We start from the raw sequence: 22,685 nt of genomic DNA, 5'->3' as shown, positions 1-22,685 counted from the left end.
CTTTATTGATATTGTTATCAGCCAAGATTTCAGTGTGTCATTGACTCCTCTCAAGAATTCATATATTACTTTTGGGGGTGAAAGTAATCATTGTTCCTCTGCCCCATCTGCTGTCATTATCTGCTTCATTTATTCATTCATTCATTCATTCATTCATTCATTTTTTTCCTCCTCTGTCATGTTATGATAAAGGATATAAATGGTTCTGGTTTCACACAAACACCATTTTCACACCAAGATAAATTTCACAAATGGACTTTATTGAAATGTCTGAACAGCACAGCGCAACAGGCAGACTTAACTGGACAGAAAGAAAACCAAAGATGATGAAATATAAAAAATATTTTGCATTTAATTGGTTTCTCATTACTTTGAAATCTTCAATGTCTTCAATGAGTTTGTCTCCAAAAAAGCTCACAGTTCTGCAATTCTGAACTTTTGTTAGTCGCAAGTCATCATATGAAACACATAAATAATCACAACGAAATAAATAAAAGATGGTTTGGTTATCCTCTGATCCAGTTTATTTATCCACCTGTGGTGAGCTGTATATCCAGGAAGTCAAACTAATTGCAGCGTCAGTTAATGCCATGTGACTAAGAAGAAAGGAGAACCCATTGGAAAAGGTGGTTTTTGGCCTGTTGTATGTTAGTGTTATGATGCAGTGACAGTGATTGTTGGGAGTATCGAGTGGTTGCTTCTGGTTTTCAGAGGTCCTTGGTTTCTGTGCTGGAGGACACCACCTTGCCATCCACCAGGGTCTGTGCGACAGTCATCACTTTGGTCTTCACTGTTTTCTTGTCTTTGAGAGCGTCCTGGAGCCTGAACGACAGATCAAGAACAAATCAATTGCCAATTAATTAATGTTTCAGAAGCTGAAAGAATTTCCCGCAGCAGACAGGTGTGCCATACTGTACAATATAATGATACTGTACGTAAACTATTGACTTGAACTGAGAGGAATAGTCGGAAAATGTTGGGAATAATTTTGCAACACTCTGGGACAAAAAGAAATTGATATCACTCTACCACCAGCAGCTGTTTAACGTAGCTTAGCATAAAAAACTCGAGGCAGGGTGTTAGGCTTGGCCAAAATTTAGAAACAACTAGACTCAAAGTACAGACCAGGAGACAAGAGTAGAAAAAGAAAACAAATTTAATAACCAAATGTACAACAAAAAACGTAGTCATAAGGAGTAGAATAAATAACCAAAAGCGCACTCAAAAGGAGTGGTAACAAATAACAGAAAGCGCACTCAAGGAGTGGGAGAAGAAACAAAAGGCGCACTCAATGAGTGGAACAAACAATTCCCTACGTGGGAGGCTGAGGCTGGACAAAGGCTGAAAGTGGCTGGCAGGCACTGTGAACAAACAAAGCACAGGTGAGGCAAAAGAAAAGGGAAACAGAGAACACTAGGAGCAGACAAATCCAGCAGATCCTCACACAGGGGAAGCAGGTAATTTGAAGTGTAAGAATTTGTTGTGTTGTCACACAGTGTTATGTGAGCGTCTATTTCTTGTAATTCCCTTACAATGCAGACTGAACGTTTTCCGAATCATCTTATAACTTGTATAACTCTTATTTTCTCATCAGTGAACACGCAATAATCATGAAGCAAAAACAGGTTGAATGTGTGAATATGAAATCATACTGTATAGCCCATGTCTGATAATCAGCCGATGTATGACTGCATACTGGATAACTCTGATGTCATGTGATGTAATGATTGTTTTGCTCTGTAACACAAAGCTAAAAAACACTCATAGGCACAATGGAACTCTTTCTCTTCATTTTATTTTGTTACAAAGTTTTTCTTTTCCACCCCAGTTTTTAAGAAACAATCTTTTAACTGGATTTGACGTCCTTGCTCTCTGACACCAGTTTGCCATCCACCAGGGTCTGAGTGAGAGTCACCACTTTGGTCTGGACCGTCGGCCCCGAATCAACTGCATCCTCTAGTCTGGAAACGTGAACAAAAGAGTAAAATCAATACAAGGTGGTTCGTTGTTATGAGTGAAACAAGCTGCAGTTCCGCAGTTGAAATGTAAGGGATGAATTTACTCTTACTTTCCATATCAATGTTGCTTCGTGTTTGCATGAAGCTAATTTGAATTGAAATTTGCGAAGGCTTCCCCGGGATGAACAAAGCTCTAATATGAGTCACCTCACGACACAGAGCATTGAATGTTAACTTTCTGAGAAGATATCAACTTCATTTTTACTGTTTCATCCAAGTGTCCTCCCCTCATACTCACTTGAAGTCTCCCCCAACGTCCAGCAGTCTCCTGTACTCGATGATCTCGCCCTCCAGTTTCACCTTGATGTTGAGCAGGAACTCATACTCCTGTGTCTTTTCCTGGATGTTGGTGCGGATCCGAGTGAGCTCATTCTCCAGCCTCAGGATGATCACATTGTACTTCTCCACTTCCATGTTGTAACGCACCTCGATGTCACGCAGGGTGGCCTCCAGTGATGCTTTCTGTCAGGAGGTGAAGGAAGAGCTTAATTTTGCAGGTGGTTGATGCAGTAGAGAAGAAGAGTGATAATTTAGGCTTGAATCTTAAACCAATGGTGATGCATTGAAAGTTCAAGATGCACTAGTTTTGCAATCCAGCTCAAATGTTGTTACCAGGCTAAGTGCAGACTGTAGTTCAATGTCCAGTGACTGATACCTCCTCCTTGTTTCAGTTACCAGACTTGTGGCTTCCTTCAGAGCTGTTGAGCTCTCAGTCACTTGGACCTGCACCTCTATGATCTGCAAACAAGATAAAATACATCGAGTTCAGAGGAAAAGTACTTAAAACACAGCTGGTCAACCAAATAAAAATGACGTTGCATTGTCAAATTACCTGCGATTCATGCCATGCTTTGAGCTCCTGCTGATTCTTCAGTGCTATCTTCTCATAGCTAGCCCTCATCTCCTCCATGATCTTGGCCAGGTCCTGTCCTTTAGGAGCATCAACATCCACATGGACACCAGCCTGCGCGATCTGGGCACGCAATTCAGCAACTTCCTGTTGAGGTGGAAATAGTCAGGGAGTGATTTCCTGAAGTTTAGTGGGGTTATCCTGTGCAAAGATGTGGAGGAACAAACAGATTGCCATAGTGGTGCATATCTACAGTCCGAGGTCCCTCACCATCTGATGGTTTTTCCTCAGGGTGATCAGCTCCTCCTTCAGAGACTCAATGTCACTCTCCAGGTGCAGGCGAATGACATTGGTGTCGTCCAGAACCTTCCTCAGTCTGGCCACATCAGCCTCCACCGTCTGACGCATGGATAGCTCATACTCCATCCTAATTAAATGTATCGTATATCAGATATGTTCACAGTGGATGGAGAGCCTGTTTCATTTTGTATGCAAGGCTAAACACTCACTTCATTCTGAAGTCGTCTGAAGCCAGGCGGGCATTGTCAACAGAGATGGCAAGTTGTGCATTGCCCTTGATCATGTCAAATATCTGGAAGAAACAAAATAGTTTTTGTAATTTTCAGTGTCTAAAATACAAACAGTATATATTCAGTGGCACTTCTGTTTTCTGTTCTCCCACAGTCGTTTTTGATTGACTGCAGATCGTAATTTTCACTTTGATAAATTTTGCTGTGACAGGACCCGCCTTGATAACACATTGCAAGTCATAAAAACACAAAGCCGGTTATCTTTTTGCTAGTGTCTCACATAGCTCGATATGCAGATAAAGATAAAAGTCTGCAGGTGATAAATGTTGTGAAATCAGTCTGTTATTGTGATACATTAACATTTGGGTGTGTAGGAGGGACGATAATACAAAACCTGGAATGACTTTTGCCCCAACACTTGACATGTGACATTAAGATGGTGAGGAATAAAGGACAGAGGATTGAGATCATGGTCAGTGAAGGGTTCTGTTCACAATTTCACAGGTATTTTTGATCGGTTTGTCACAGCATAGCTGCCTCACTCTGTGCTTTATTAGAAATATATTCTGTACACAGCATGAAACTCTGTAACACATTTGGTGGCGTTCATGCTATATGACCATTTCCTTTACTTGGCGTCACTGTGGTCTCTGTAAAAGACAAATGCTGAAGGAGACCCAAATTCATCACCCTGTGATCTTCTTTATGCACTTTTTTTTGCTCTCACTTTTTTATTTTCCATTTAGTGACCAGACTAAACAAAACACATAAAGTATCATAATGACTGACCGACTGATTCATGGACTCACCTTGGCCCTCAGCTCCATGATGATGGCGTTGTACTTGCTGTAGTCCCTCCCTTCCAAGGGGCCTCTTTTCTCGATGGTCTCTCTGATTTTGATCTCCAGCTTGCTGTTGGCCTTCTCCAGAGTCCTCACTGTCTCCAGGTAGGCAGCCAGGCGGTCGTTCAGGCGCTGCATGGTTACCTTCTCATTAGTGATGGCCAGGTTTCCAGAGGTTAACCCAGAGGATGAGGACTGGTACTCATACCCACCCCCGAAGCTGCTGCCAACCCGTGTGCCAAAGGTGGCGGTTGAGATCCTGGTCCCACGGCCGCCTGCTCCTCCACTGACGCTGAAGGCATAGTTCCTCTCCGTGAGAGGTATACCAAAAGAAAGCTGTCGTTTAAGCATGGGCTCCATCGCTAAAAGAAGTGCGGTGATCAATCAGAAGAAGTGGTGCGTCCTGGAGAAGTGGAGCTTGGCAGCTGAGTGGAGGACAGAGGAGAGTTCTCGGGTCTTATATATCACTCTGAGACGCAAAATTCCTTCCTGCCTCTCCTCTCTTATCTGTATTATAATTTTACCTTTAGCCTTCTTACATAGACTTTGTCCCCATAACACCCACTCTAACCAATCTGTCAAAGGCAAAAGGTTAGGTGCTGATATTTCCATACTGATAGTGTGTAGTGAGTTCTAGCTATGGTAACAGTTATATCAAACAGTAGCACAAAGGATCAGACTGGCCATGTTCCATATTTTTCGTAAAGTCAAGAAATTCCATAAAAACATGAAAACTAACTGTTGATTAAACTTCAAAACAAGCATTGTGTGTGTTTCTAAAGCTTCCTGCCTCAGTAATAAAGAGCTTTTGGTCTACAAACACAGTGAGCCACACCGTTATATTGGGTGACATGTTCTGTCATTACACTAAACAGTTTGTCATTTAGGGCTTTCTTTTCTGAGTCAATCCATACACCATGGGGCATGTTGCTTCAGGCATCCATGAGTGGATGAAACACAATCCAGAAAGAGTAGCAGGATTAATAGTAAGGCCTACCAGACCCAGAAATACTGCACAGAGGTCTCTGTATGAGGAATGATTTTACAACACAGGGCAACAATCATTTTACAAACTACGATCACCATGTAAGCAGTGGAATGAGTCGTTCAGGTTACAAAATAATAGACTAGGAATGTGCACTTGGATAGTATTGATGGGTCTGCACAGTGATCCCACATTGGCACACCCATTGGCCAGTGCAGTGGTCTCATTAAAATTAATGAGGGACCTGAGTAAAGGTATCAGTGCACCTTCACTGTGAACGTAAGTTACCAGTGGTTTTAAAAAAATAATATAATAATCATCATGCATAGTCTGAGGCCTAGTTTAGTTCCAGGGATCCCACTGATCAGTGATCCCATTTACTTATCTTTATTGATATTGTTTTCAGCCAAGATTTCAGTGTGTCATTGACTCCTCTCAAGAATTCATATATTACTTTTGGGAGTGAAAGTAATCATTGTTCCTCTGCCCCATCTGCTGCCATTATCTGCTTCATTCATTCATTCATTCATTCATTCATTTTTTTCCTCCTCTGTCATGTTATGATAAAGGATATAAATGGTTCTGGTTTCACACAAACACCATTTTCACACCAAGATAAATTTCACAAATGGACTTTATTGAAATGTCTAAACAGCACAGCGCAACAGGCAGACTTAACTGGACAGAAAGAAAACCAAAGATGATGAAATATAAAAAATATTTTGCATTTAATTGGACTCTCTTATTACTTTGAAACCTTCAATGTCTTCAATGAGTTTGTCTCTGAAAAAGCTCACAGTTCTGCAATTCTGAACTTTTGCCAACATCTGCAGGTCAACACACAAACACATAAATAATCATGATGAAATAAATAAAAGATGGTTTAGTTATCCTCTGATCCAGTTTATTTATCCACCTGTGGTGAGCTGTATATCCAGGAAGTCAAACTAATTGCAGTGTCAGTTAATGCCATGTGACTAAGAAGAAAGGAGATCCCATTGGAAAAGGTGGTTTTTGGCCTGTTGTATGTTAGTGTTATGATGCAGTGACAGTGATTGTTGGGAGTATCGGGTGGTTGCTTCTGGTTTTCAGAGGTTCTTGGTTTCTGTGCTGGAGGACACCACCTTGCCATCCACCAGGGTCTGTGTGACAGTCATCACTTTGGTCTTCACTGTTTTCTTGTCCTCCAGAGCGTCCTGGAGCCTGAATGACAGATCAAGAGCATATCAATTGCCAGCTAGTTGGACAGGTTTTCAATGGTGAACTTTGCATCTGCTGTTTGGTCCCAGGGCAGACAATTCTGTCATTATAGAATGATTAATATACTCACATGAAGTCTTCACCATCCAGCAGCCGTCTGTATGTGGCGATCTCGGCCTCCAGCTTCATCTTTGTGTTGAGCAGGGCCTCGTACTCCTGCGTCTGCAGCTGGATGTTGTTGCGCAGCTGTGTGAGTTCGCCCTCCAGGCCCAGCAGGATGTTATTGAGAGACTCGATCTCCATGTTGTAACGCATCTCTGTGTCCCTCAGCGTGCCCTCCAGAGAGCCTTTCTGTGAGCGCGAGAAGGGGAGAGAAAAGAACGGGTTAAAATTTTACAGTGAACTCAACTCGCCGATGACAGCTCCATAGCGAGGGGTCACCAGAGTGTAAAGCTTGTGTCAACAAAGTAAATGTGAGAGACTTGAAGTGAGAGTGCTGAGTTGGGCATTGTAGGGAGTTCAGATAAGCATGTGTTGAGGTAAATGAAGTGTGTGCTGACTGAGTGCTTCTCACCAGGCTCATCTGTGACTCCAGCTCGATCTCCAGGGTTTGCACCTGTCTGCGCAGGTCATTCACCTCTGTCTGGGCACCCTTCAGGGCCTCTGTGTTGTGGGTGACCTGGGTCTGCACTTCTGTTATCTGAAATTTGGATTGAAATTAAGAAGAAATATGAAAAATCATTACTAACTAACTAAGTAACAGGGACTGTTTGAGAGGAACTTCCCTGTTTGCAGATGACAGTTGAATCTTAATCATTTACCTGAGATTCATGCCATGCTTTGAGTTCTTCTTGATTCTTCAGTGCCATCTTCTCATACTTGGCCCTTATTTCTGCCATGATCTGAGCCAGGTCCTGTCCTTTAGGAGCGTCGACATCCACGTGAACTCCTGACTGGGCAATCTGGTTACGAAGCTCCATAACTTCCTATAGAAATGAGAATGAATAGAGGAATTAATGGACATAAACACAAATCCAAACCCTTGTCATCTGACTGGGAACAATACAAAAAGTAACACTTAAAAGGTGCAAATGAAATAAAGTCCATGTGAATTCTTTCAGTCACTTCAAATGGATAGAGTACTGCTTAGATCTTCTGCATTCTACCACTTCAAACTTTTTTTTTATTGAGCTGTGACCCAGCCCTGACTCCTAACCTCTTCCCACCATAATCACATTATGGTCAGGTAAATATACAGGGGGTGCATCTCAACCTGTGTCTGGGGCTTGAAACACTTAATTCCTTCAGTAAACAAACGGTTGCATTTCTTATGCGCTTAAATTATAGTAATTTTAATTCTTTGGTGTTTTCTCGGTTGCCAAATATGTATGGGAAGCATTTTTATGATGAGGCTTCCCACAAAATTCACTGACAGATATTTCAGATTTCTTAACAAACCTCCCTCTTCCCCCTGAAGTTTTCTCAAGCTTGTTTTCAAGAACGCCCTGCAGCATGTCAGGATGTGTGGGCTGCCGTCGTGGCACAGTGTAATATATATAGTATATCCAACTTAAGAGCCCATGGTAGTGATATTTAAAGGAATTACTGAGATCAGCTATAAAGCAAATATTATATATGAAATTTACTTTTGTTCATAATTAATCCGACTTGTTGACAGCAGCATTACGCGCTGAAGCAGCCTGACTACAACTTCTGACTAATCTTTGACTTTAACAGACAAAAGCTGCAAAGCCAGAGCCTGAGGTTATGTAAACCGTGGTGAAATGCTGTACTCTAAATCAGCCGTGATGTGATGAGGTCCTGCATCATCACAGAATTCTCTGCTAATGTTAGAACAGTTTTGGTTATTTCACATTTCTACATTGCTGTTTTTGTCCTTGCTTTCTTCATTGGTTGGAAGTGGGCAGGGCTCAGCTGGAAAAATGCAGTTTCACCGAGCACCAATTAGAGTTTAGAAACAGTTGAAACAAAATGTGATGGCAGTTGAGTTGGGTTGTTTGCTAAAGCTGTCAGTAAGTTTTTGAATGTTAACCTCTGAATAAATACCTTAAAATGTTTTTTTTCCTCGTACTCATTTAGTCACCAATGTTTAATATTACAGAGAAATGTATAAGATTTCAAACTAAGTGTTCATGGGCTGTAAAGTTGAGGTTTCAGAATGAGAATCAGGTTTATAGCTATAGCTACCATGCTACACCATTCTTACATTTTCATGGTTCTTCTTCAGGTGGATGAGCTCCTCCTTCAGGGTTTCGATCTCGCTTTCCAGGTTCATGCGGCTCATGTTGGTGTCATCGATGAGCTTCCTCAGACCGACGATGTCGGCCTCCACAGACTGGCGGATGGCCATCTCAGACTCGTATCTAAATAGCACAGGGCAGGGCAGTGAGGGTAACTTCAAAGCCTGGCACAGCTGCTTGGACTCACAGAGATTAGTCTGACTTTGTTAATCTATTATCAGACTTGGTATTCAATGAATAACTCAATGACTTAAGTCACTGAATGGACCTATAATGATCACCAACATATCTTTCCTTTAAGTTTAAATATGGCCATTATTTGGTCAGCACACAATGTTCAACACGGCACTTGCCAGCTGTGTTTGCTGTGACATTTAATTTATGAAACAAGTGAAACGTCTCCACCAGCTGTGATGCAAAGGTGATGATTTATGACTACAAGACAAACAACTGTCTCTTCAGATCATGACAATGTGTATTCATCTTTCAACCCATTCAGCAGTTAAGCAGGGTGTGCCCGCAGCTGTCAGGCGGAGTGTTTTACAGTCTCAGTGGTGCTGCAGCCACGACTTACTTCACTCTGAAGTCATCGGCTGCCAGGCGAGCGTTGTCGATGCTGAGAGCCAGGCGGGCATTGTCAGTGGTGGCATCAAACACCTGGAACAGGTTTATAAAAGAAAGAGGTGATTTAGATTGCAAGTAAGAAAACTGGAGGAAACTTTTAAAATATTGTAAGAACACTGTTCCACATATAAAACAAATTCTACTCAAATTGGCCACTGTTTATACTTGTTTGAAAAAAAAACATCTGAATGGTAAAATTGGAAAGTTTCTCTGTGCATATTTAAAATGCAGCTTTAAAGAGGCAAGCCTACACGCATGATTTGTGACATCACAAATAGCTTGGAAGCCAATCCTGATCCAGTATTCAACTCACATAAATGTAGTGTGGAAACTTGAAACTTCCATGCACAAACACTGAGAATGGACTTTTCAGTAAAGTAGCACATCTCTTGTGAAGTTGTTAAACTTTTGAAATCACGTACATTTGCATAGTTAGAGGTTTGTGTTTTTTTATTGAAGGAGAAGAAGTAGATGATTAATTGTTTTTATGGGTGTTAATTCCAGTGAAGTAAGTAGTAATAGGTTCAGTGACAGCTGGCAGCAGGCAGATGGCTGCAGTGTTTGCTTTAGCAGTCACAGTACGGTAGATAAAGGCTGGACTGGATGGGAAGGGAGACATCCAGGTGACAAAGTCCACGAGCCAATCAGTAGCTGCCAAGCGGCGACTGCCTGTTGCTGATGAGGAACAGGATCTATCCTGTCAGCAGGAAAGAGGCAGGTGATGATTTGCATGAGGAAGGTGGTGATGGTGGTGATGGTGGTGGCGGTTGTGTATGTGCGTGCTTGGTCATGTGAGTGCACATGTGTTTGCATGGGTGGTTGACTGTGCATGCTGTACTGGATTGGGCTGTTTGGATGAAATGAAGCCCTTGGCTGTTGGTAGAATAAACAAAACCTAATTTCAAAGAGTTTTAGTTTTTATGTAATGTTTGTAGAATGATGCTGGAGTAGTCTTCTGTCTTTGCCTTCCATTTTGCCCATTTGTCATAATTTCAAGGAGGGTTAGCTGACCTTGATGCTGCTATCTGTGCTGCTCCCACAAGGAAAAGATTTGAAAAAGGCATGCTCTCTGTGGGCAACATGCAAAAATAACACAGGTGTCCAGTCTTGAGCTGCTAAAGTAGACACACAGTGTTTGGGTGTTCTCCAGTTGGTTTCCATTTGGAAAATCCACTTGACTTCATTTTCTGAAGAGGAAAAAGTAGCTTTGAATGAAGAATAACAGCAAGAGGACACAGTCCAGTTCTCGTTTAGTCAATATGTTACTGTGTTTTTTCTCTTTCTTTGCATTCAGTGGGGCAAAACCCACAATCAATGATTTACTAATTTTCCTGGTTGTGTAATGCCTTCATTTGCTTTCAGTTCTAAAATCTTTTTGCAGTAGTTAACTGTGCCAGACTGATTTGTATGGGGCGTATCATTTAAGAGTGAAATGATTTTTGTTATAAGATTAATTACTTAAAAATGCAGTATAGAATGAAATAAGGTAGCTCCACCTTGAATGATGAGACAGAAGTGAGTTGAGTTTCTCCTTATTTTCCGTCTGCCCCTACTTAAGCTTCTATTTTAAGTACACACAGTAACAATGACTGTACTGTATGTTCAGTCCCATTGTCCAACTAAGACCACACGGTTATGTTATTCTACCAAAGAAGTAAATTTTAGTTTAAGTCATGATGTGTGGGCCTGCACGTTGACCCATTACAGTCTGTAAAGTCCCTGGAATCTCTTGTTTTTTTTGTTTTATTCTCTGTTTCCTGTCTCTCTGACCCCTGATGCGCCAACATTCCTCCACCATACTGTTTCCGGTCCAGCCCTCGGCCCCCAGCCCTTGGAGTCAAGGTGGGCACAGTGCCGAGGACCAGCAGGAATCCGTTCAACCCCCATTTGTTAGGAACCTACAGTCAAGCAGTAATCCTGAGTAGTGATGTGGTTATCTTCAGGTTAGGGAGTACAGAATAAATTTCTTTGAATGCAGTGTAAGTAGCGTCAAGGTGTATTGTGACTTTGTCTACTTAACAAATTTCTAGTTCAATCGCACTTACATCACATCTTCTCAAAACATTTGCCATCTCATAACGCAGTCTGTGTTTCTTCCTTCATTTCTCACATTACCATTTCCTTCCTCCCTCCCTCCCTCCTTCCCTCCAAGTCCCCCTCATGTGCTTTTGCTCAAGACTTAATAAATCAACACATGCTCATTCCCCCACCAGCCCCCTCCTCACCTTCTTCCTCAGGTCGTCCAGGATGGCCTGGTACTTGCTGTAGTCTCTGAAGTCAGGTCCACTCTTCTCCAGGGCCTCCTTGATCTTAATCTCCAGCTTGTGGTTGGCCTGCTCCAGGTTCCTCACAGTCTCCAGGTAGTTGGCCAGACGGTCATTCAGGTTCTGCATGGCGAACTTCTCATTGCCCATGATGTCGCCGCTCTTCCCGCTGGTGCTCACCTGGACGCTGCTGGAGAAGCCCCCTGCTCCAGAGCCCATTCCCATGCCGGTTCCCAACCCACTGCGGATGCCGGAGGAGACACTGATGCGGCCCCCACCGGCCCCGCCATGGATAGTGGGTGCCCTGTAGACAGGAGCAGAGGTACGGGTGAATGACATAGCAGGAGGCCTGCTACTACTGGAGGTGCGCACAGAGTATGCAGTTTGCATGGAGGTTTTCATTGTTGTAGTAGAGTGTGAGACTCTGTGAGAGAGACTGTGAGTAAGAGAGAGAGGCACAGACGGGCAGGCAGAAATGGGAGCTCACAGACACAAGGCAGGAGGAGAGGGGAAGCTGTTAAACTATATAAACCTTGTGGGCCCTCAGGTCCGCCCATCAGGCCACTCCCCCCCACCCTGAGTCACCTCCCTCTTTTCCACAGGCCTAAACCGCAGGACTTGCTCAGACCATGCCTTTGTGCTTCACAAGCTTCCTAAGTTGGTAAATTCTTAGGACTCAGTGGAATCCAATAACCTGGAGATTTGCAGAATTTGGAAAAATAAAAAACTAGACATTTTTTATTAGACATGAATAATTCTAAATATCACTTGGCTTGTACTGATAGAACAGTAAAGTCCAAGAACATCATTTCACCTTTATTTCAGCAATTCCCCCAAAGATATTAAAACCAACAATACATTTCTTCTCCTAGGTGTTTTTAGTAGTTTTTGGACAACAGTGGAGTTTGTGTGGCACTGAAGCATAAATGACATCAGACTATGATTGTTGTAAATTCATTGTCAGTCAGGGGAATTGTTTATAATAAAATAAATTGAAAATAACCTCAGCCATTATCTCCCATGATTGTACGAAGTTACGATACAAGGAGAATCTATACTGTGAAGGTAGATTTGTATGGGTATTTATTACAGATGGACGAGGTATCCAACAGCCTCAATAATGTCTACGAAGATGTTGGTGCATAAATAAATGTTTCTCACTTTGCAACAAATTCTCAGTCCCAACTCATCATATATAGACGCATAGTCATCACTTTGGGTAACCCTTTAGTGGCAACGTGCAGGTCAAGTTAGCAATAATTAATATGTAACATGGGGTGAACATCGCCCAGTTACACTTTAAAAATAAAGCTCACTGAGACCAATAATAAACATGCAAAGCAAAAGATCATGGTTTAGCATGACGAGTAGTTGCATACATACATTAAGTTAACATACATTAATGTAATAATGATCTTTTGGGTGAAAGACGTATGCTTGTCCCCCCCACCTCTCCCTCTTTAGCCAAAAGACTACACAAACAGTGAGAACTGTCTGTAAGTCTATTGGACTCCCCTGCACGTTGAAATGACACTAAAGGGTTACGCAGTGCCTTAACAAGTGACGCATAGGACTCCTTACCAAGCGCCAATATGTGACGAGTTGGGAGTGAGAACGAGTTGCATTTTGTCACCTACATTAGACTCATCAACACGTTGCCGCTTGCTTCACAATCCCCGCCCTAAAAACAGTGACATACAACGAGGCATCATCAACTTCCAGGAGTTCAGTTGAGACATGCCTTAGGGTCTGTTCATCACTTTCAACTCATTGTTTGAGTCACTATAGGTGGGTGAGATCATGCCATATTCCACCTGGAGAGGTGAACCCTCTCATTCAACAGTACAAATTCGCAGGACACTGTCGTCTGGTAGTCTTGTGATATGATTTTCAACTTCCATGTGTATCTGTAATGTTTATTGTGGACAAAACCCTCAGACACACATCATGTGAAAAAGGAACATCTGCACTCACATCAGATGGTTTTAATGGGCTCTGCTGGGTTTTAGCCCAGTAACTACAAGTCCTTTAAATCACACTTAACCATTTCCCTCACAGTATGTTTTAAATTGAAAGATATATTTATGCCATTCCAGGCATCCAGTGGTTTCCACTAATGGCTTCCTGGAACTGCAGGAAAAATACATATAAAGATCTAAAATAGCACAGCATACATTAAAAAATGATCTGCAAACATGAGAAGTAAAAAATGTGTGGTCAAGGGGATAAAACTAAAATACAATGTTTAATAAGCTTGAACAAAGATATAGAGTTAAATGAGGGTTTTAAGATGTTAGGTAGCTCCAGATGTTATGTGTAGTACAGTATGTTATCTATCCTACATAGCCGGATGTGTGTCTGATCGTCCCCCTCCCATAAAGGATATGGTCAAACAAAGGAGCAATTCCAGTCTCCTTAGCAGATATGTTGGAACAATAGGGTTTCTGAACCAGTAAACATTCTCCAGAAGCCCCCCTGCAGGTTTTTAAGTACATTCCACACATGGTTCCTCTAAAGCTACGTGTTATTGGCTTATAACAAAGACGGAAACCCACCTTTTCTGTTGCCTTTTGGAGTGCCTTTGCAGTTTCATGTTTTCTTTTGTCGGTCATTTGAAGTTAAGAAAAAGCATGGAGGGTTGTGTTATCTGATATGTCTGTCTGCCATCAAAGCTTAACATTCTGATTTACAGGGTGCAAACCATTAGGCAACAATAATGAAGTCTTATTTGGAAATCACCGTTGACCTTCCCGCATATGGTCTTCGGTATGAGCATCAACTTGTTCTCAGATGCTTTGTAGTTCCCTGTTGGTCTCTCATCATGCTCAGTCTCATCCTTGCTCCATGATTTTGTTTGTTTTTCAGGAAGGAACAGCAGCAGGATATTAAAGTATAAAGAGCTCTTGTTGAAATCAAAACCTCTCTTGTACTGTCACTGAGTAGGCAAACAAAAGGGATTCCAGCTAATCATAGCAATAAAGTGTCTTCATAGGAGGTTGCCTCAAAACATGTATTATGATAATGATGCAAATGCCAAATGCATCCAATCCAATTTGTAGATTCTTGTCATAAGAATAAGCTTTTTATGAAGTTCTTATGTTATGTCTTTGTTTATCTAGACAAAGAGAAAGCAACCGAGAAAGGAGGAGACACACAGACAGAGATAAAAATAAAGGTGGAGGGACAGATAACATCAAAAATATGTCCTTCTGATAAACAGCTAAACATCAGACAATGTGAATCTTTTCCAAAAGTGAGTAATCCCATTTTCAGACAAAACCAGAGCCAGTCACTCAGGGGGGTTTTAAGGTTGGCCAGTTTCAGGGTTTTCATTCGTCTAGCAGTGGCAGTGGTTTTGTCTGATCCTGATGGCTGCCACGCTCGACAGAGAAAACAGAGATTGAGGTGCAAAGATGATAACCATGTCGAGCAGATAAGGCACTGAGTTTCAAACTCACTGTATGTGGAAGATAAATGATAGAGATTACTGCAGCCTTCAGTCTCTCGGCTTTCCCAAGTAAACCAACGCGAGACAATAAAGACATTAGCCTACATTTGTGTAGGCTAACACTTTAATGGAAGTGATTATTTTGTAGGAAAAGTTTAACATTTGGTGAGGTAAGAAGATTAGGTTAATGAGGGAGCTGGGGCTGGGACATGGTCGATAGGTTAGCATTAAGATTGGAAACAGGTGGAAAAAGTTAGCCTGGCTCCCTCAAATATGAAGAAATAGAGCAACCATTGTCTCTGAAGGTCACTAATTTGCACATGTTTGTTTGTTTAATCCCTATACAGGCAGACATGTATAAAACAAATGCAAAAATGACTGTGGTTTCAGGGTTTCGTGCTGAAAAATATTTCTTGGAGAACAAGGGCAGAGCGCATAACCGTGTTTAGTGAAGCCATTTGGTAACAGAGGTTACCAGGTGTGGTGTCATCATGCTGGTACAGAGTCCTATTAAACTATGTGCTCACCAAATACAAAACAAACAAGATGTGTTCATTACTGGGCTTAAGACACATTGATAGGCATATTTCTGAACTCTGGGAAAAGTCAGGTTAGCTGTTTATTTTCTCATCTCATTCTTGGAAAAACAGAGAAAAAGAGTATTTCCCAAAGTACAATTTATGGAAGGACCTTTGATTCACTAAGTTAAATAGCAACCTGAGCACCTTTCATCAAGGTGTGTGAAATACAGTAATGCTTTTCCTCTTTCTTCATCTTTCATCTTGACATGTCACTGCATGCCTGCTGCCGAGAAAGCATTTATTCAACGTAAAATCAACATGATGCTGGGAAAAGCATCTATGTTACAACAAGAGCCGTGTATGGGTTTCACAACCTTTTGACACAATTTCTGTTGCACAACAGTACAAAATGGTACCATTAGATACGAATGGTTGCAACTCTCATCATCTAAGCAACTAACAGATTTTTTTTATTTCTTTAAAACTCTTGACTCCTATTAGTTTAAACTCTATATTTCTGTAATGATTTTAGAATGTGAGAGGGATCAATGTTTTTGCGGACATCCCTCTGAAATGATTCTGTCCTTTGTCGCAGGTTTTGGCAGGCAGCGACGCCACCTAGGACTTAGCTCAACATTTCTGGCACGATATCAAGAATGTTTGTCTGTCGTTACTGCGATAGTCATCACCCACCACCAATGGTTCCCCTCCCACCTACAAGCTAATCTCTGTTCCTTCGAGAACTCAGTTTTCTCCCATACATATAAACAAATAATGGATGTTTCAATTAACGTGGTATAAAGTTGTTATTATTATTGTGTGTACAGAGAGAGAAAGACTATATAAAACCACAAGTTTTATCATAAGTTTAACTATATGTTTTATCTTTGAGGGAGTGTGGGGAATAACCAGCAGACCATTTTCATTTTCTCTCACTTCCTCTCTGTTGTTTACTGTGAAAATGTTCTCAGCTGTCTTCATCTTCTTTTACTGTAAATGGTGATGAACAGCCAGAAACAGAGCTTGCAACTTTCTGGTATGTGGGGGGATAAAAATCTGTGAGAAACGTTCCTTTAAAACATTTGCATGTTTGAAATGATTATTAAATGACACTGATTTGTTTTGTACACACAAGGCTTTCCATGGGAAGGTGCTGCTTTAACACTGATAAAAACCTCCATATACTTCAGTCTGTGCGCTGCTTGGCATGTGAGGGGCAATGCTAAGCCTTTGTTTGCTTTAATCCACAATCCTCATGAACCTCCTGTCATAATGCCACTGACTGTGATGGCGTCTGGGAAGTCACAAGACAGTCACGCCTGCAGTATGAGAAATGGTCTTGCAGGCCATACTCTCACTGTTGCTTGATATGTGGCAGGGCAAAGGGGTCAAATGTGTATGTGTATATACGGTATTTATACGGTCGGTGTGAAAGCCACCTGAGACCACCTCATTTTTCTGTTTGGATGGTGCTCTGGTTGGTTACAAGGACAGTGTTTGTTGTTACAGCTGAGTTACTGCACTCATGACTTTGACTCATGATCATCTGATTATATTTGTGAGTTGAAACTCTTCTTTACTGGAGTAAAATCTTAACTACAGCTGGCTGAAGCTGTTCATTGAGACTGTAGACTTCTTGTTCAGGCGGACCATCCTTGTTCTGTTCCGACCTCAGGGGTCAGAACACCCACGGAAAGTGCTAAATCACAGCAGCACTGACAGAAGCACAGACAGAAGCAGAGGACGACCACTGAGAAGTCTCATTTGTGGATCTGGCCAAGGGATTGTCCAGTATCTGACCTCGGGTCAGCTACTGACCGAGCCTTTGACTATTCAACACTCAACACCTCGTTCAGTGGGAGGACAAGATGATTAGTTGGTCTCCCATTAAATGCTTTTCAGTCACAAACTCCCTCACTTGCTCCTACTGTAAAGATATCATGTGACAGCAGTGTATCTATGTGACACATCTGTCTGAATGGGAGAATAAGCATCACTGGTCAGACAGCTCCCGATGCCATTGTGAGATAGTAACAGCATAAAGAAGCTCAGAATGACTCACTGGGTGCTACACAGATGGAAAACACTTGTGTGCAGACAGTTTACAGGTGTGTGGAACATTCCTACCAGGTGCAGTGGCCCACTGCAGACACTGCTGAATCACTGATCTGAAAAAGGATGGTATCGGGAATTGCCTGTTTGTGTTCCCGTGTGTGTGTGAAAATGACAAGAGCAGACACAATGTCAGACCCGTTAAAGCAAAACAATGTGCACTGAGCGTGCTCATGATTAAAGGAATGGCTGCTCGATTCCAGGAAGCCGGAGATGTAATTGTTCAGGTCTGCAGGGGGCGGATAAGGCGGCAGGTGGCCAAGATGAGACAGAAGAACACTTTTAAGAGGGTTTTAATCAAGGGTGTATGTTTGAAGACGCCACATTCACACACACATTGATGACACAGCATCAGTAGCAATTTGTCTTGTCAAGCAGACTGGAGAAGCCGGGGATTGAAAGCATTGGTTTGTCCGTTTATTTATTCATTTATTTATTTTACTGCGGTGGTCCAGGTAGAGCACTGACTTATGCATTTATGATGGGGTGGCATGAAGAACCTGTACACACATGCACACACACACAGATTGGAATAGCATTAATTTACCAATTCTCATATTTACTTTATGTACTAACATTAACAGTATCTAACTGTTTTTCACATTTTTGTGTTTAAAACTTTTTCTTTGAAAGATAAATAATCACAACACAGCAGAGTGGCTCCATACCAGTGTAATATAAAGCTTCCATATTTTATTCTTAAACACCCCAACAAGAAATTGCACCTTCAAACATAGGCTACATACAAAAGAATACAACACATTCAAAAGGTCAAGTATTTTTGAATGTGCGTTGTATGCACAGCAACACTAGAGTGGAGGTCAGCTCAAAGTTCACTGGCAGATAGGCAATCATGCTGTAGAGTGATGAGGTGGCACTTGGGGTGGCCAGTCAGGTTTCAGAGCTAGCCAGTGCCATGAAAGGCTCTAAGTTCAGGGGACAGGAGGAGTGCACAAATGTACAGATAAAAGATGAGGTCAGAGGTCACTGGCCTGGGTGGAGTGAGGTCAGAAATTGGGTATGTGGTCTTCAGGGTGGAGCACTGGAAAAAATAACAAATGACAGGTGCCTGAATACAGTTTAAAGGAAAAACAACTAGATTTGATCTACAACCTTTAATATCAGAAGACTGAAAAGTTGAACATTTGAAACTGAATCAAAGACTCTGAATGAAGACTTTAGACTCTATGTGCTATGAAAATGTATCCATTGTGTAATTTCAACCAACTGAAGAGGAAATAAAGCATTGAACTTAAACTAAGACAAACCTTACTGTGTTTCCTTTCATTGAGACCGTGTCATAGAACCACCCTGTGGCCTGACTTCAGCTGTGCTCGTTAACATGAAGAAGTGAGGGAAGTAAAATCATTTCAAGAATGTACTCTTCACTGATTGAAGACAAACAAAAGCCAGAGCTGTGTAATATATGGAGAGCTTACAATCACACATCAGTGTCACAGTTGATGCTGAACTTTGGTCAGACTTGAGTCAGGTTAGTTTTTTAGGTGCTAATGCTTTTCAATCATGCTTTCTCACCAGTCATTAAAATGTTTGTAGTGAACTCTATGTCAAACCACAGAGGTTTGGCAAGTGATGGATGGAGTAGAGATGTTTGTCTCCTAACAATTACTACCAGCAACTTGTGCCAAATATCTTTTAGAACATTTGCCAGATCAACTCAGTGCTGCGTTCTTGTACTACACAGAACTTGTAGGGGAACGGCTGAGGTAGACCTCGATGTTAAGCATGAAGCACATGACTTCCACTGCAGACATGAGTTCACGTGCTGTGTGACTGGGATTTAGATTCACCGTGGCTTGGTTTTATATGACAGAGTAAACACTTCCTGTCTCACCTTGTCCAGCTCTTGTTGTAACATAGATTCTCTTCCAAGCATCATGTTGATTTTACATGGAATAAATACCTCATTGGCAACAGACATGCAGTAACATGCCAAGATGAAAGAATCATATGATGAAAGTATCATAGTGTGTAGCCCTCTTTAAAGCTCATGGTTCTTGGGAATGCCATACTGTACAGTATAATACAGTGTAATCATGATAAAATATTCCAAAAGGGAGTGAAATATTTTGAAGTTTTAGTCCGCAGGGTGGACATACATTATACTGCATTACTCAAGGTGGAGAGTTGGGGCTTGCATTGTGTATTTGAGAGTTAGATTAGATCAGGGCAGATAAAGGGCGGAGTGGAATGATTGAAGTGTCACATATGGGAGTGTGCTGAGGTGCTGGGAAGATGTTGTGCAGAGATTAATGTGTGGGATAGGGGATAGGTGTGGAGAGGGGAAAGGTTAATTTATGTAACTGTAGGGTTTTCCTTGGAAGTGTGCGTGATCACTGATTTCAAGGGACAAGGATTAGTAAGGAAGCAGCAGGAGGGGCTCGGGCGGGTGTGCCTCTTCTGGGAAAGTGCTATAGGGTGCAGATTAGTTAAGTATAGATGAGCATTATATGAGTACTCAGGGAACTCTGGATGGGAGTAGCAGTTTCAAAACAGGGCAAGGCCAGGATCTGACATGCAGGACCTCATTTTAAGAGGAAATTACTTTCTGAAATAAAAGTCAGGAGGCTCAAGGAGGCCGACAATTTAGAAAGATTTAGAATGAGATCTTCTCACGTGCACACACAATATCGAATACATGCACCGCCTGAATCACTTTCTTTTTCTCCCTCTCAGTCTCTTTCTTTCACACACTCAGACATTTTTATCCGCCGTGTCTCATCCTCTTCCCCTTTGCAAACCCAAATTCCCGGTCAGTAATTGCTCCCAGAATCCCTCCCTCTGACGCAGAGCGCTGCTATGGAAAGAAAGTTCCAAACTGGGCCCTCACCATGTTACCATGGCGACGAGAAACAAATTTGCAGAGCTCATTTGGGAAATTGCTCCGCTCAGACCCCGCTGCGCGCGCATTATGGGCCTGTATAGACGCTTCTTGGCAAATCCCCGGTGGAGTTGACACACCACATTTCACAAGCGTGTGCAAGAACACACTGCAGTAGCCAGGGTCCAATTCTTCAGAGCTGCTCCCCGCTCCCCTCGGTGTGTGAGCTGCTGCGCTGGATGTTTTCAGACACAATGGGCTCATTCGAGTGGACAGGCACAGTGTGAAAAAAGTTCTCAGTTCTCAGCGGCCTCAGTCTCAGTCAAGGATAAAAAGAATGAAAAGAAGTGGGAGAGAAAGAATGACCACTGTCTGGCCTCGAAGAATGTTAGAACAGGCCAAGGTTGACTCGTAGAAGAATCAGCCATTGATTGAGATGTTTGTGAGAATCGAGTGTTCCTGTTCACAGCGCAGTAACTTTTAGTGTGAAGCCAAGTACAAGGTTTTATTCATGCTGGACAACTTGGGGTCATCCTACACATGTGAGTTATAGTTTAAAGAGAGAATACGTAACTTTTGAAATGAGGAACAACAGTCAAGTTCATAGGAAATAAAATGTACCCTTGCTTAATTCAATCCACTCAGCGGTTTAGCTGCTACAGCCTTGCTTGGTCTGGTATGATCAGAAGCTTATGGTGGCTAATATTTGCAAATAGCTTATTTGCAAGTAGATATTGCTATGTAACTGACATTACTGAGTCTGTTTTCTCACTTTTTTTAGTCCCCTCTACTTCTGCTACTGTTACATTACATTCTAACATTTACTGTTATCCTCTGACGTGGCAGTACACTACAGTATTGACACAGCCTGGGCGGTGAAAGCAGCATGTTAGCTTAACAGCTGCAGCAGTTTCAGTCCTCCTGTTTACATATGATGTGTTCAGGCTACTAACCTATGACTGTAAGTCACAATGCTTCAGACAGCGCTCTGAGCCCAACACACAATCGCTGTAGATGCAAAGGTAAAACAAAGACCTGAAGTGTCACATGTGGGTTTGTCTGATATCATCACATCTGATATCACACAGGAAGCAGGTCATGGTGGATGACTGGGTCAAGCACAGGAAATCAGATCGTGCTAAAAAGTGTGTTCTGTGTATGTTACCTGTGTGCATCCACCTGTAGCTGCAGGACTAAAGTCTGTCCCGGACTACCTCACCCACATCATGTGGCATTCCCATGTGAGGATGATGGTGACAGTAGCAGTCTGGCTGGTCGGCCTCTTCGGGCTTGGCCAGCCTGCTCTTCAATGCTCTTGATGTTTGCAGTTCAGATTTCTTTCATGGGTAAAATGGGTAAAAGAGTTCCAAACTCTTAACGCAGTCAAAGATACCAAAATAGTCATCCTTTTCTGATTGCCTTGTTGCCTCAGTGGCTTGTTATGAGTCAGACTGTCCTGAGCCACAATCTCTTCCGCTACATTCCCCACTTTGTCTACCAAAATAAAAGAGTAATCATTCCATTTGTTATTGCTCTTGTGGTCATGGTGGCAAAAGTTACACAGACAGCTTTCAAGGTGACCACAGGTGGCAATAATGGGATAATAGTAAATGCAAAATATACCTTATCAGTGGCTGAAGTAGGAGAGTCATAAGATCCACCAAATGACCAGTTTACACAGCAATATCAATCCATTCACCAGACCCAGAGAAGTGCGCTGAACGAAGAATGCATATTTTATTATGTCAAACTGAACGTATCTTTTCATTTGGCAGAGGTGGAACGCGCATCTTCTTTAAAAGTTATAAAAAGTAAGAAAATTCAGCCTTTCTTTGTCTAGAAATTAAAATCTAGAAATGAATTGAAATAATACAACTCAAAGTTAATACCAGCAACTGTCTGACATTATGAACAATAAAACCATTCTGTAAAAAACAGCTCACTCATGTGGAAAAGATCTGCTCCGTCCTATTATATACCTTGAAATAGAAATGTGGGAAGATTAAGGGAGATTTTTCCCTTGTTTATTGATTCTCAGAGCATGTGGTTATATCTGTCCCATCTGTTAACGGCTTTGTGCGAGCTGTGTCTATTTCAGGTACATTGGCTGACTCATTCCTCCCGTGTAATTACCTCCTGGCTGACCAGCTGCCGCCTCCTAGATTGTACAGTCGATGAAACGTGCAGT

At 42.0% G+C, this 22,685-nt stretch overlaps 2 protein-coding genes across 2 annotated transcripts; both read right to left on the bottom strand.

The window, feature by feature from the left end:
• Positions 1 to 1,846: 1,846 nt before the first annotated feature.
• LOC143326918 (keratin, type I cytoskeletal 18-like) lies at positions 1,847 to 4,600 on the bottom strand. The gene is made up of 7 exons (XM_076740966.1): positions 4,208 to 4,600; positions 3,378 to 3,460; positions 3,139 to 3,295; positions 2,851 to 3,015; positions 2,631 to 2,756; positions 2,257 to 2,480; positions 1,847 to 1,961 (listed from the first exon to the last, which is right to left on the bottom strand). Exons 1-7 carry the CDS (start codon positions 4,598 to 4,600, stop codon positions 1,847 to 1,849), a joined length of 1,263 nt encoding a protein of 420 aa, XP_076597081.1.
• A 1,241-nt stretch (positions 4,601 to 5,841) lies between these two features.
• On the bottom strand, positions 5,842 to 12,072 carry krt18a.1 (keratin 18a, tandem duplicate 1). Its single transcript, XM_076740974.1, has 7 exons — positions 11,536 to 12,072; positions 9,261 to 9,343; positions 8,653 to 8,809; positions 7,247 to 7,411; positions 7,000 to 7,125; positions 6,556 to 6,776; positions 5,842 to 6,428 (listed from the first exon to the last, which is right to left on the bottom strand). Exons 1-7 carry the CDS (start codon positions 11,974 to 11,976, stop codon positions 6,314 to 6,316), a joined length of 1,308 nt encoding a protein of 435 aa, XP_076597089.1. The 5' UTR covers positions 11,977 to 12,072; the 3' UTR covers positions 5,842 to 6,313.
• Positions 12,073 to 22,685: the final 10,613 nt, after the last annotated feature.

Source organism: Chaetodon auriga, chromosome 10 (assembly GCF_051107435.1).
Source record: "Chaetodon auriga isolate fChaAug3 chromosome 10, fChaAug3.hap1, whole genome shotgun sequence".
Taxonomy (NCBI): Eukaryota; Metazoa; Chordata; class Actinopteri; order Chaetodontiformes; family Chaetodontidae; genus Chaetodon; species Chaetodon auriga.
This window is presented reverse-complemented; position numbering and strand designations above follow the sequence as displayed.